Source organism: Malus domestica, chromosome 10, assembly GCF_042453785.1.
Source record: "Malus domestica chromosome 10, GDT2T_hap1".
Classification (NCBI taxonomy): Eukaryota; Viridiplantae; Streptophyta; class Magnoliopsida; order Rosales; family Rosaceae; genus Malus; species Malus domestica.
This window is the reverse complement of record NC_091670.1, coordinates 4737328-4751099: the sequence shown is the minus strand read 5'-3', so window position 1 is coordinate 4751099 and position 13772 is coordinate 4737328. Positions and strand designations below refer to the sequence as shown.

The 13772-nt window shown below is 37.4% G+C and overlaps 2 protein-coding genes and 1 long non-coding RNA gene across 3 annotated transcripts; 1 reads left to right on the top strand and 2 right to left on the bottom strand.

Annotated features, from left to right (window-relative positions):
- Positions 1 to 2893, bottom strand: LOC103444725 (uncharacterized). Its single transcript, XM_008383676.4, has 2 exons — positions 2484 to 2893; positions 1 to 759 (listed from the first exon to the last, which is right to left on the bottom strand). Exons 1-2 carry the CDS (start codon positions 2713 to 2715, stop codon positions 548 to 550), a joined length of 444 nt encoding a protein of 147 aa, XP_008381898.2. The 5' UTR covers positions 2716 to 2893; the 3' UTR covers positions 1 to 547.
- Positions 2894 to 7894: 5001 nt separating this feature from the next.
- On the top strand, positions 7895 to 10635 carry LOC103444724 (uncharacterized). Its single transcript, XM_070807046.1, has 8 exons — positions 7895 to 8079; positions 8794 to 8841; positions 8929 to 9027; positions 9113 to 9402; positions 9515 to 9663; positions 9764 to 9891; positions 10000 to 10420; positions 10521 to 10635. Exons 2-8 carry the CDS (start codon positions 8820 to 8822, stop codon positions 10552 to 10554), a joined length of 1143 nt encoding a protein of 380 aa, XP_070663147.1. The 5' UTR covers positions 7895 to 8079; positions 8794 to 8819; the 3' UTR covers positions 10555 to 10635.
- A 1884-nt stretch (positions 10636 to 12519) lies between these two features.
- Positions 12520 to 13504, bottom strand: LOC139188382 (uncharacterized). Its single transcript, XR_011571779.1, has 2 exons — positions 13431 to 13504; positions 12520 to 13022 (listed from the first exon to the last, which is right to left on the bottom strand). It is a non-coding gene; the product is annotated as an uncharacterized lncRNA (long non-coding RNA).
- Between the last annotated feature and the right edge of the window lie 268 nt (positions 13505 to 13772).

The window sequence follows — 13772 nt, the reverse complement described above, 5'->3', positions numbered from 1 at the left end:
TTTACATAAAGAAGGCAAAATGATAATTATGCAATATTAAGAAAAATACACCATTATTAAGAGACCCCATCATCGTCTCATACTCTTTTTAAAAATTTAAAAACCTAATCACTTCTTAATAAAAAACAAAAATGAAAATGAAATTGTTCCCACACAAATGCTAGCACAACCCACAAAGTTATGCGCATGCATATATATAACGCACAGTACGAACAAACAAAGGCCGCCAAAGGTTAGCTCAACCCACAAAGTTATGCATAGCTATATATATGTGTGTGTGTGCACGCGCTCCTTTCTGGAAAAGGATCATCTCTGGATCTCTTCCACCAAATTCACCCGATCAATCCGAGCCTTTAAAATTTGATCCAACGGCTACCAACAAGACGCCTTTTAAAGGTTATAATAACTTTAGCCGATTGATCAAATCTCAAGGACTCGGATTAGGTGATTGGGAAGATTTGATGGAAGGGATCCATCCCTTTCCCTGAGAGGCGGTGGAGAAGGGGGAGGGGGAGGTGTCGGTGCCAGCAGTTTCCTCTTGTACAAGTTATACACCAGGCTTGACCATAGCTCTCCGTGCGACTATTTCACCAGGGTGGGCTACTTCTGGGTCCTCCTGACAACACCAACAGACTATTTCAGCATAAGGGCTGACAAGCTCCCCGGATGGGACAAAATAAGTCAAGGGGCAGGTTGCAACAGTGTGGTCATCCTTCCAACAAATTATACAGGTACCATACTTCTCTGATTCGGAACTATCTGTGACAAAACCAAAAAAGAAAAAGAAATAAATACCGCTGATCACACATCGTACGTTCAACGAGTAATCGTTTTCATTTTAATCCAGAAATGTATTGAAAGACAATAAACCAATCGACAACATAAACAAAAACATATAAATTAACAGATAGATGAAATGACATGTCAATGATTGCTCCCATCAACAAATTACTAGTTACTTATATATATGTATATAATCCTTTCTGGGCTATGCATCGCAATCATTCATGCACCAGATGAAAAGGCTTGAGCAACAAGTTATGCAACTTGAAAAACTTTGGCACAATATTTCCTCAAACCAGTAGCAATAAATCATCAGACCTCTCAACCTCTAGTTATACGAAAGCACTAAAGACCTAGAGGAAATAACATGCACAAAGGAGCATCTCAGGGCTCACACGGTAATACTAGGTGCAGAAGGATAAATTTCACAAAACTTTCGGCAACCAATTGATTCCAACATGAAAAAAAACACAATGGGTAAGCTAGAAAGAACGCATAATTAGGTAAGCCCGACATACCGACTCATTCATGCACCAAACGAAAAGACTTGAGTAACCAAGTTATGTAACTTGAAAAACTTTGGCACAATATTTCTTCAACCCAGTAGCAATAAATCGTCGGACCTCTCAACCTCTAGTTATATGAAAACACTGAAGACCTAGAGGAATATAACATGCACAAAGAAGCATCTCAAGGCTCACACGGTAATACTAGGAGCAGAAGGATAAATTTCACAAAACTTTCAGCAACCAATTTGATTCCGACATGAAAAAAAAACACGATGGGTAAGCTAGAAAGAACGCATAATTAGGTAAGCCCGACATACCGACTCATTCATGCACTAAACGAAAAGACTTGAGTAACCAAGTTATGTAACTTGAAAAACTTTGGCACAATATTTCCTCAAACCAGTAGCAATAAATCATCGGACCTCTCCACCTCTAGTTATATGAAAACACTAAAGACCTAGAGGATATAACATGCACAAAGGAGCATCTCAAGGCTCACACAGTAATACTAGGAGCAGAAGGATAAATTTGTGAAGGCAGAAGGATAAATTTCACAAAACTTTCGGCATCAAATTGATTCCGACGTAAAAAAACACAATGGGTAAGCTAGGAAGAAAGCATAACTAGGTAGGCCAGACATACCGACTCATTCCGCCGATTTGTGTATTGTAATTTATATTGAAAACACAAAAGTAAGGCAGTACTTGATGGGGGACTGTTAAAGGGCTGAGAATCAACTAGACGAACACTGGCACAACTAGAGAACGAGACTAAGATAAAGAGCCAAGCTCTGTTCATAAATCCATTCAAATACCTCCCCCCCCCAACCTCCAGAATTCTAGCATTTTAAAAGGCCTAGCCAACTGCTTAATTAAACGCTAACACAATTTCCTAGTCCACTAAAACTTCATAAATGATAATCAAGTCCCAACCCAAAAACATAATTAAAACACAACTTACCAAAATACAAATTACTAAAATATAAATTAGCCATTTATATATGAGAGCTCAATGAATTTCTCTTTCATGCACAGACTCGCCAGGCGAGAAAGAACTCGCCCACGAGTTCACTGATTCAAAATCGATCCATAACCCAAAGTGTTGTAACCAACTTTTCTTCGCATGCTTAGTTTCCTTTTTCAAGCTAACAAACAACTTCTGTGCATAATAGAAAAAGAAATTTAAGTATACCAGAATCCGGCCAATCTTTTTCGTCAGGATCGTCCGCCTCTGGTCCTTGTTCCCCAACCGCTTCTGGTCCTTGTGCCTCAGCCGCCTTTTGTCCTTGTGCCTCAGCCGCCTTCGGTCCTTGTGCCTCTGCCGCCTCCGATTCTTCTACCTCTGCAAGCCGTGGTTGTTTAGTAGGCCGCATCGGTTCGTGATCGGGACGGATCCGGCCGGATCCTGGTGTCTGGGGCGGCATGGGTGTGTCTCTGTGAATTGGGGAGAGAGATCGGAAAACCTAGGGTTTGCTCTTGTGGTGAGAGTGAGAGGTAGCGTACCAAACGCGAGAGATACCGACCTTTACCCTTCGTTCGAACTTATCTCTACTGTTAAATAATGCAAGGGGGAGGCCCACAATTTAACCCATCCTTAATGTCGGTCAGAAATTGACAGTTGGACTACCAAAAAAGGAAATTGAAAACAGGAGGCCCACCATTTTTTTTCAAGTTATAAAAATTCTAATTTTCTTGTGTTTCATTCGGGCTTGATTTTCATTTGGTCCTGAAAACAAGAGAATGCCCCATTCCAACCAGAGAAAACAAATTCAACCCGGAAACCATAATTAACACCAAACCTAGATAAATTCACACAAATCATACAAAACCCATCTCACATAGATCTCAAATCATCAATTAATTTAAATTATGCAAATGAAAAGAGATTTACCTAAAACTTAACCGTGGCTGGTGGAATAATGAGGGGCGACGGCACAAGTTTTTCAAATGGCTGGACGGCAGTGGTACGAGAGAGACTCTTGCAGCCCTTGCTGTTGATTTTCGCCCTCTGCAATGGCAAAACAAAGGTTGTGCAGCCTATTGTATAATGCCTAAATGGTCCCCCGTTTATGTTATTTTCTTTTTACGGCCAAACGAACTGTTTCATTTATTTTTCCATTTTAATCCCAAGCCCAAAATGAAGCCGTTTGGCCTGAATACTTGGAATAAAAAATAGTCTTATGATATGGGCGCCTCAATTTCAAATTTTTTGAATCAAACATATACAGCTTTTAAAATTTTGATCAAACATTTTTCTACTAATTTTTAATTTAAAAATTATGATTTTTATTATATTTAATTTACCCATTAATTCACAAATTAATATCACAAATCTCCTAGAACCACAACAAACATCTTATCTTATCACAATTCGTTTGAAAAGATTTTTTTTTTTTTTAACTCAAATAACTTTTTTATTTGAATTCTGAAAATACTCAAACATCTTTTTTTAACATACAATTACGAGATACCAACAAGATCTTCTCCGGATCATATTGATGAGGATCTTGATAATTTGTGAATTGTGTCCGTTCATCGTATTTCGTGCAGTCAGTTTTTGTCAAGTACTATTTGTGGTTAATTTTAAATAAAAATATTTAAAATGATTTTTGACCGCACTATATAAGATGAACGATGATTTTTGACCGCACTATATAAGATGAACGGACACAATTCACGGATCTCCAGAATCCTCATAAAGAGAATCCGGCGAGGATCCGGATTGTCACATCCCGGCCCGAGCCCTCACCACATCTCGGGCTCGACTCCGCCGTAGCATGATATTGTCCCCCCGACCACGCCATCACGGTTTTGTTTCTGGGAACTCACACGAGAACTTCCCAATGAGTCACCTATCATGGGATTGCTCTTGTGTGAACACACTTAACTTCGGAGTTCCGATGGAATCCGAAACCAGTGAGCTCTTAAAAGGCCTCGTGCTAGGTAGAGATGAGAATATACATATAAGGCTTACAGGATCCACTCCCCTGGATGATGTGAGATGTCACACGGATTCTATGAGATATAACATGCACATATATTAAATATAACGTACCAAATGATTGGCACATTATATAAATTTTATTTGGGTACGTATTAGTATTTTGGTACGTTATAAAATATTACTTTGGGTACGTTGACACACCCCGACCTAGATCGATGCATGTTGGCCGTCACATGAGGGTGACGTAACCTACGAGTCGGAACCACCTAAAATGGTCTGTACGACAAGCATGTGCACCTAACTTGGATCCAAGACGAGCATATGGTGCGGGAGGTGAACATCACGTGAAGGACTGTGCCTTAACTCTGGGCGGGAGCACTAACACCGAAGTGCAGGTTTATGAGCTCTCAATACATCACATCAAACATTGCATAGCTGAAACAATCTCATACCTTTAATTTATAAACTTACCTAGCACATACCTGTGCATCCGCAACACCAATTATAAATATATGCAACTACTAATGCATAATAAAATAGACAGATACTTTGCATGGCATTTCAAAACATAATTTCATTCAAATTCATTGTCTGGGAAAAATCAAGTATATAGGTATATATGGAAAACCAAAAGCCCACTCACTGATATGTCGAAGAGTCGTAGGCCCCGAGCCTTGATTGATGGAGCTCGTCCTCAGGATAGGTCTCACCTATATGCGAAATAACTGAATAAACGTTATTTAAAGCACATACACCAAACTAGGAAATAACTTCTCATACATTGCTCAAATGGGGTATTTGAATATACCATCATGACCTACTCAACCTCAGGAACATCCCCAAATTTTTAGAAAAATTTGGCGAGCACCCACACGCCCTCACGCGCCGGCAAAGGCATGGCCAGACGCGCGGCTCACGCGCAGACACGTGCCTAGCACATCAAACGAATTCCCTAACGGCGTTAGGGAATATTTCGTTCAAAATCAGAATATGCCGTTAAAGTTACTTGACGGCGTTAGAATATTCCGTCAACTTTGACGGAATATTCTCCTATTTCTTCCTTGGTTCGCCGAAGTTCGACGCCGATCACTGCTGCGATCCCTGAAAATTGGGAAATTTTAAAACTTCAATATCTCGCTCATTTTTCCACCAAAACTCATGAAATTTGTACTAAAATGAAGCTGAGGATCAGAAGAACAAAACCTTACCACTTTCAAGCCTTGAAATCCACCAGATTTATCTGGAGAAACCTCGATATTCGAGCCAAATTTGAAACTTGTCAAACTCAACTTCCCGACGTCCAAAACACTTCATTTTTCTTCTCCAAGCTTCGCGAAGATGTCCTAAAGCTCACTAGCAGTATAAAATCTCCTAAAAACTTTGAAATCATGAGTGTATGAATAGTACCCCAAAACTGGGTTTTCGGGTTCTTAGGAAAATGAGGTCTTCACGTCCAACTAAGGGCATAGATAAGCTCCTGAGATCTCAAGGATCACAAAGAACACCTTCACAGCCTTGATCCATGAAGAAATTGCTTGGTTTGAGGTTTGTCAGTACGTTGTACGGAAAATGGAGAAAAACCGAGAGGGAGGAGAGAAAGAAAGGGTCAATGAGATTGGGTGTGTGTGTGAGTGTGTGATCCAGCTTGTCACCAACCAAAACTAGGAAAAATTTTAGTTCTAGTTGGGTTTAAAAACTTAGGAAGGAAAATAATTGGTCCACAACACAACTTAAACCACATAACACCACAAACGTCTAAGGGTATTTTAGGCAATTCACACCATCGAAACATTTATTTCGGGACGGACTGTGTCCAACACCACAAACCTTCATGCACGCGCGTAACATTTTTTGAATCATGGCTTACTACGCGCGACTTACATGTTTTAAATGTATTTATATGTGTAAATTGACAAAAGGAATGTCAAATATTTGAAGTAAATGAATAATTTTAGATCATGCTAGAAGAAACCCCTCATGAACCAATTAAAGCAGCTAAATTCACATAATAAAATCGGTCTCTATAGAATTTACATTAAGAATAGAGAAAATAATATTTAATAAACAATTGATTGAATCACATTATTACTAGCTCATTGTGAGGCTAAGCCCACCCCCTCCCCCTTAGTGTAGATAATATCTTTTGTTTTTTTTAAAAAAAAAACAATCATTTGACAATTAATTTAATCACATTATTATCCGCGTGCGAAAGACCTTTTTTTATAATTGGCATTACACGCATCTTAAGATGTTTCGAACAGGTTTTAAAATAGAGAAATTGAATCACATTATTGCTAGTCTATTGTGAGATACTAATTATAAAAAAAAAAAAAAACTGCACCAAAAAAATAATTATTAAAAAAACATTGTTAAAATTACAAAATTACCCTTGTATTATTTTATGTATTCTTTTTTGCTGCTTTTGATTTTTTTTTGCTAAGGGGCATTTTGGCCATATTATTTTTTGTTGAAGTCGTGACCCTAAAGTGGGGCTTTGGCACGCGTGTAGAAGATATTTTTTTAATCATGACGTGCTACACATGACTTACACATTTTAAATATATTTATGTGCGTAAATTGACAAAAGAAAAGTCAAATATTTGAAGTAAATGAATAATTTTAGATCATACTAGAAGAAACCCCTTATAAACCAATTAAAGCAGCTGAATTCACATAATCAAATCGGTCTCTATAGAATTTACATTAAGAATAGAGAAAATAATATTTAATAAACAATTGATTGAATCATATTATTGCTAGCCCATTGTGAGGCTAAGCTCACCCCCTCCCCCTTAGTGTAGATACTATATTTTGTTTAAAAAAAACAATCATTTGACAATTAATTTAATCACATGTTTCAAACGTGTTTAAAAATATAGAAATTGAATCATATGATTGCTAGTCTATTGTGATGTACTAATTAATAAATAAATAAAATAAAATAAAAAATAAAAAAAACTGCACCAAAAAATTAATTATTAAAAAAGCACTGTTAAAATTACAAAATTACCCTTGTATTATTTTATGCATTCTTTTTTGCTGCATTTGATTTTTTTTGTTTGAGGGGCATTTTGGCCATATTATTATTGCTAGTAATCACTTAAGAAATATAATGAATAGGATCTCATTATTATGCTTAGGAGAACGACTTATATAAAAATAACTAACACAACATATTTTAAGGGGTGCGTAGCGCCTGTGATTAAAAAGGCCTCTCACATGCATGTGAGCCCCTGCGGAGAGGCTAGTGAACATGAACGCTACGTGACGGCACACATATTCTTATATAATTCGTTCTCCTAGGCATAATAAGATGACACTGCTACGTGATGACACGCATGCATACTTGCTCGCGTGCTTATTTCTTATTGGAACTTAGGCAAACATTTGACGTGGTTGTTGACAGTTGGAATATTAACTAAACATTGATTAACGTGCTTATTTCTTATTAATAACACATTAAATAATTTATATATTTAATTTAAAAATTAGTCTATCTAACATTATTCTTCTGCACAAATATAAAGAAAACTCTTAAACATTTGCTATTAAAAACTAACGCGTCAATCTGTGGTAATTAAATCCCAAATTTAATCCCAAGCCCAAAACGAAGTCGTTTGGCCTGAATACTTGGAATAAATAAAGGCGAAAAAATAAACACAGCAGCACACAGCAGCACCCAGCAGAAGCGCAGCGCTGCAACCAGAACCAAACCCAGATTCCGGCGAGCAGGGGGCAGAATCCTCACCTTCAGTGGCTATTTCCGACGATCGGAGGGGCGGCCGCCCCCTCCTTGCCCATAATTCGGGCGAACTGGACAGAAAAATCTGCTGTATCAATTCAGGTAACGCTGTCTTTTCTTCTTTCCAATGTCTTTTCATTTTGACTTCCTCAGCTGTATTGCAAAGCAACCCATAATTTTGGTTATAAATTCTCTTGATTCTGTTTTATTTTTTCTGGCATTTTATAGATATTGCCGAATGAATCAAATATGGGTTGTTTTTGTTAGGAAGATTAAAGTTGTAAGAAGCATTTTTGAGTTATGATCCTTTTGTGTGGTATGCTGTACAAGTTGAAGGTGATGATTTTTCTTATTTGTAGAGAATGATCTTTCTTACCACTGGCGGATCCATTAAGGGGCAAGGGGGTCAGCTGACCCCGAATTTCGATGAACTTTCATAGAAACCTTAGTGCTAACCTTCCGAACTTAAGTGAATGTCTATGGATATCTTAAGTGCTGCCCTTTTGAAGATTAGAGTTGGCTTCATATATGCCCTCCAACTGACTTCAGGCCTATCAAAACCCGATGAATATCCATGAATACCTTGGGTGCTGCCCCTTGCATACATTAACATGTGTGTAGTATGCATTTTCAAATGACTTCAGGCCTACCAAGACTCAATGAAATTGCGATATGCATGATATTTTTGGTATAAAAAAATTTACGCGTGTACGCTATTCTTAATGACTCTCCTAATATTATTTCCTGAATCCGTCACTTTTTCTTACTTATAAATACCAGCATAACTTGTTTGGTTTGTTCCTCTTAATCGCCCAGTGTTGCAGTATTTCACAAGTGTTGCTATGGAGCCTGAGAATGGCGAAGGTTATTTTTGCTCTTTATTTATTTTTCTTGTAACCGGTGGCTCAATTATTTTTAATTTTAAAATTTAAATAATTTTTTTTTTTGCAGATATTCTATTTGGGACCTGCAACATTGTTGCTATTATTGGTTCATGCTTTTTTATAGCTTCTGAATCACGTCTTACGAAGAAAGACAAATTGACCATTTGTAAGTTTTTTGTATAATTAATTGTTTATGTATTAGTTAATTGTATTTTTATGGGCTTATTTTAATTCAATTTTTCTTTTTGAAGCGAGTGATGACTATAACAAGATATGGAAACTTGACGATACTCTGTATCTTACCATGACTGGTAGCAAGGCGGTCGTCGAAAAGATGAAAACCCATACTAAAAATTACCTTGAACACTGTGCAAAGCAGAAACGCTTTCCTGTCTTTAAAGATGTTGCTCTGAATGGCCTCCATTTCTTGAAGAACATTGCCGATGAGAATAAACCTCGCGATTTCACTGAAGATGAGCTTCGTCATTGGGTGCTTAAGTATCAGAATGCTGCTTCGTTTTTCTGTAGTTTTGTTGATCGGGTATGTTGTTTTTGAGTTATTTATGTTTTATTTGAATTCAAATTTTTATTGGTTTTATTTTTGTGCTTCAAATTTTTATTGGTTTTTTTTATTTTTTTATTTTTTTATGCAGAAACCTGTTATTTACAGGGTATGCGTCAAAAATGAAAACAATGCACCCGTAGACGTTTCTACTCTTGCTGAGAACGCTGGATTTGATTTTCTCGGATCTAGCATGAAACAAGCTAGGAAGTACTTGGTGGAAACTGAGTTTTTCAGAAGGTATCCTTTTCAATCCTTATACATTAATGTATCAAACCTTAAATTTGTGTGTGTGTGTGTGTTTTTTAATTCAAATATCTTAACTTCTGCTGTATTATAGGTGCGAGGAGTTTGAAAAAGATGTCAATGTGTCTGTTGGTGACATTTTTTTCCAATTTGCGAAGTACTTTGCCAGGGCAATAGTGTCTTCTGCTCTTGTGGACAATTTTTCTGGTGGAGACATTCAAGGTATTTTCATTTTTTATGTTTTTCAGTTAGCTTATTCATTGTGTTTTTGTTAATTTATATGTTTTATAGAGATTTTGTTCGATGCTTGTTTTGTTTTGTTTTGTTCAGTTAAATGTATTTATGCTAGTGGGGACTGTTTGTCTTTCACATCCAATGTTGCACAAGTGTACCTGGACTCGTATGGAGATTTGGAGATGCACAAGGACATGGTGTTGCTGTTGTTTGTATCAATTGAGTCAGAGGATGGAGCAGATGTTGTTTTAAAGTTAACTCCTACGGTTAAGAAATGGGGAACTGTGGCATTCTTTCATCGGTTGGGTGTCTTTCGGAAAGCATATGTTCATCGTATTGTATTTGCCAAGTTTGTTGATTTGGGGAAGGTGAAGGAAATTTTCTCTAAGAAGAGGCAAGTAGGATGTTTTGGGTTTCCAGCCATTGAATATGACAAAGGTGTTTGGGTGTCAGGGCTCTATCCTGGTTCCGACGGCGTTCCCATCAAGGAACTGCTTTGTGGCAATTGTGTTGCTGGGTGAGTTTGATTCCTAAGTTACAAGTTACACGAGATCTTTAACACTATGTTAATAGGTAATTGGGTATTGAGTTTAAATCAATGTGCTCTGTTGAACCAGGCCATGCTTGTCAGATTGTGTGGAGATTGTGTAATTTGAGTAAGCACCTAAACTCTGAACTGTTGTATTGCACAATTGTAGCTCCTTGTTGTGTAAGATTTAAACTTCTGGTGTATTGCACTATCGTAGCTACTTGTTTTGTAATTCTGCCTTACTGATTCGATCACGAGTTAAACCTGTTTTGGTATTTGCTTGTGAAAGTGAAGAAAAAGTGTTGTTTGAAAGCTAAAAGCTCTTTTGCAGCAAAACTGTTGTAACTGGCAAGCCGTGACTTCCCTGCTCTATGTCTCTTAACCAAACAAGTTTTTAAGTTTTGGTGATTTACAAATGAAACTGTACTTCTTTTCTTTCTTATTTTTGTGATTTAGAAATAAACCCTACTTCTCTTAGTTTTTAAGTTTTCAAATGCAAGCCCACTGAAACAAATTTTCATATATAACGAGGACATGAGTGCACCATCATACTGGAGATGAGAGTTCAATTACAGATGAAGATCGAACCAGCGAGAGCAATGATATGAGACTTTGAATTTCCCGATCTTCAAATGTAAGATTAGTCCTAAAACAACATAGTTTGCTCTTTTTACCTGTCCGCTATCGAGGAATGAGTGCGTTTGAGATGAATGGCAAAGTTAAACAGTGCTTTTTCGAACTACCAATATCACAAGCCAACCTTATGCATCACCTTGGTTCTTGTTACTTTTCAAGTTTGAACCATTTCCAATTTGCATACCTGCTTAACTTGTTGTGGCATTAAACATTATGTGACCTAAACATAACTGAACAATTAGATATTTCAGTTGTTTGTTAGATCATTTCTCCTGCCCCTTACGCGTTATGTCTCCCGGAGAAACCAATTTAATTATCTTATGTAGCATGTAAGACATCTCGATTGGTGTTGAGCAAAAATTGTCACGAGGGCAAATGATTTACTCGACACAATTTCACTCTCGTTTATCTTTTCAAAGAGATTTCTATTATTTTGAGTTCAACCAATTCTAGACCTATGAGCCTATTAATTACAACCCTTTTTTGATAAAGGGATTCCCTTTTATTCTAATATGAAAGAAATGAAATTTAAGGATTGGTGTGTTTATTTGATTTTGCGACCGCACCTAGGTCGAGCCCTAGATTGCCTACGTACCCTGTTGAGGGATCAAGTGACCTGTAGTTATTTTGATTTGGGTTTGGGGTTTTTAGTGAGTAAATGACACACTAAAATGAATTGGTGTTTGGTTTAATTAGATTAATTTGGCTAAATGAACTAGGGATTCGATTTGGTGTTTCGGTTTTGTAGTTGTGTCTAGAATGTGAGACTAGACTGCCAACGTATGCTTGACGGAATCAAAACAGGCGTAGTTCTAGATGTAGCTTTGTGCCATTTGGAATTTGGTGCGGCTTTGTGCCATTTGAATTTTGACGCGGCTTTGTGCCTTTAAATTTTGATGCGACTTCTTGTCAATGAATTTTGATGCGGCTACAGGCCACTTGAGAAATTTGACCCATTAATTTTGACGTAACGTATTTCCTTCAAGCTTTGTGATTTTAGATGGTTCTCCTCTACGGAATTTGAAGTGGTTCGAAGCTGACTCCATGCCCTTTTTTTTTTTTTTTGGATTGCTCGGACACATTGTACCTCCGGCATGCCGTTTCGCTCTTGGCCCAAATTTGGTCTTTTGGTTTTTGAGCGGATGATTAAAAGGTGGGTTTCCATCTTTTAAACCATCACCGTGATCGCTCCATTTCATGCAAACAATCTTGAGTATGCCCAGATACTTTTTCTTCCTCTTTTAAATTTTGGAGGCATCTGGTAGACTGGCACTTGTTGAAAGCAGAATTGTGGTGAGTGCTATCGGATTGCAATCAATCCGTAGCATAACCATTAACCAACAAACAAATATTTGATTTGCTGGCTCATAAATCACGGCAAGGAGAGACAATTTGGGTCGCTCGTGTTTTAGTTGGATTGTTTACTGTCAGTAGCTGTGAGGAGACGAACCTGATTTTGAGCCTTCATCTGGATGAACTTGGCATCCAACAACTGCATGAGTTTAGTACCCCAAACACTTTGCGGATTTTAACACTTGGGAATTGAAATACGATTTTGAGAGCATTGGCCTCTGGTTCAAACCTTGTCAAAGCATGTTATTTTTCTCCACTGTGGACGTCAGAGAAAAGGACACGGCAGCTCTGCTATGGGACCTATCTCCATCATGACTGCCTTTTCCACCAGAGAACACAAGGGCCTTTTTTCCAACACGATCATCATCTGTCAACTGAACTGAAGGTCTTCCATTTTTGTTTACTGGTGCGAGGCTCATGCAGAAACAAGAGTGCTGCAGTTGCTTGGTGCACAGCTTCCTGTTGGGTCTTCAATTTTGAGGTAAGTTTTAAGGTCATCATACCTCCTGTCAGTTTCTCCTATCCTCAATTGGGCTCCATATGGAAATATTTCCTTAACGGTTCCTTCTAAATGTGTTCCTTCCTTAAGGTATAACAGTTCCTGCAACATTATATAGTAAACCGATGTCAGTTCTGAAGAAAAATAACATCATAAATCCTAAGAACAAACACTGGGAGAACACTGCAAGCAACAAAAGAACATGAATAACTTAAATATATGTAAGCTGCATTGACGTTAATGATAACTATGGATGGTTGGACTATCTAACTACATAGAATTTCCAATTATTGTTCTTATATTTTCATCTCTTAGTAATACTGGCATCTCAAAAAAATTGCTTCATTGACACTGATAGTTTCGTAGAAAGTAGTTGCAGTGGGTACATGAAATCAGTGCTGATTGATGGCTTGGACGAATTAACATAAAGAAATACAAATCATACTGGAAATGTAGCTAAATGAACATTGCATGAGAAAAATATTATATACCACAAACCCATCCACTTACGTTCTCTTTCAATTCACTGAAGTTGTTCACTTTACTCAATAACTCAGTTTTTGGAAGGAAAGCTCGAAGACCCTGATGAACCAATTGTGAATGTTAGTTTTGAAACTTAACAAATACACATTCACAATTTCACACACACCTCAATTCTTGTAACAAGGCCTCCAGTGTTCCATTCTGTAATTCTAACTTCAATAGGTTCATTGAGTTGTTTTATCTGTACAACGTGTCGAAAAGCTTTAGAAAAAGTTTGGATTACATTTTCACCTAACATAACCAGTCAGAGAGTAATGACCTAAATGCTACCACCTACGTAGTAGTTGCCAAGAGAAAATCAAGTATCAT

Excerpts from the sequence above, each read along its gene's own strand:
- LOC103444725 (XM_008383676.4), bottom strand. The coding sequence starts at position 2,715 with ATGCCGCCCCAGACACCAGGATCCGGCCGGATCCGTCCCGATCACGAA. Across the intron at positions 760-2,483 it reads AAAAGATTGGCCGGATTCTG|ATAGTTCCGAATCAGAGAAG; the intron begins GTATACTTAAAT and ends GTTTTGTCACAG.
- LOC103444724 (XM_070807046.1), top strand. The coding sequence starts at position 8,820 with ATGGAGCCTGAGAATGGCGAAG. Across the intron at positions 9,028-9,112 it reads GAAAGACAAATTGACCATTT|CGAGTGATGACTATAACAAG; the intron begins GTAAGTTTTTTG and ends TTCTTTTTGAAG. Across the intron at positions 9,403-9,514 it reads TCTGTAGTTTTGTTGATCGG|AAACCTGTTATTTACAGGGT; the intron begins GTATGTTGTTTT and ends TTTTTTATGCAG.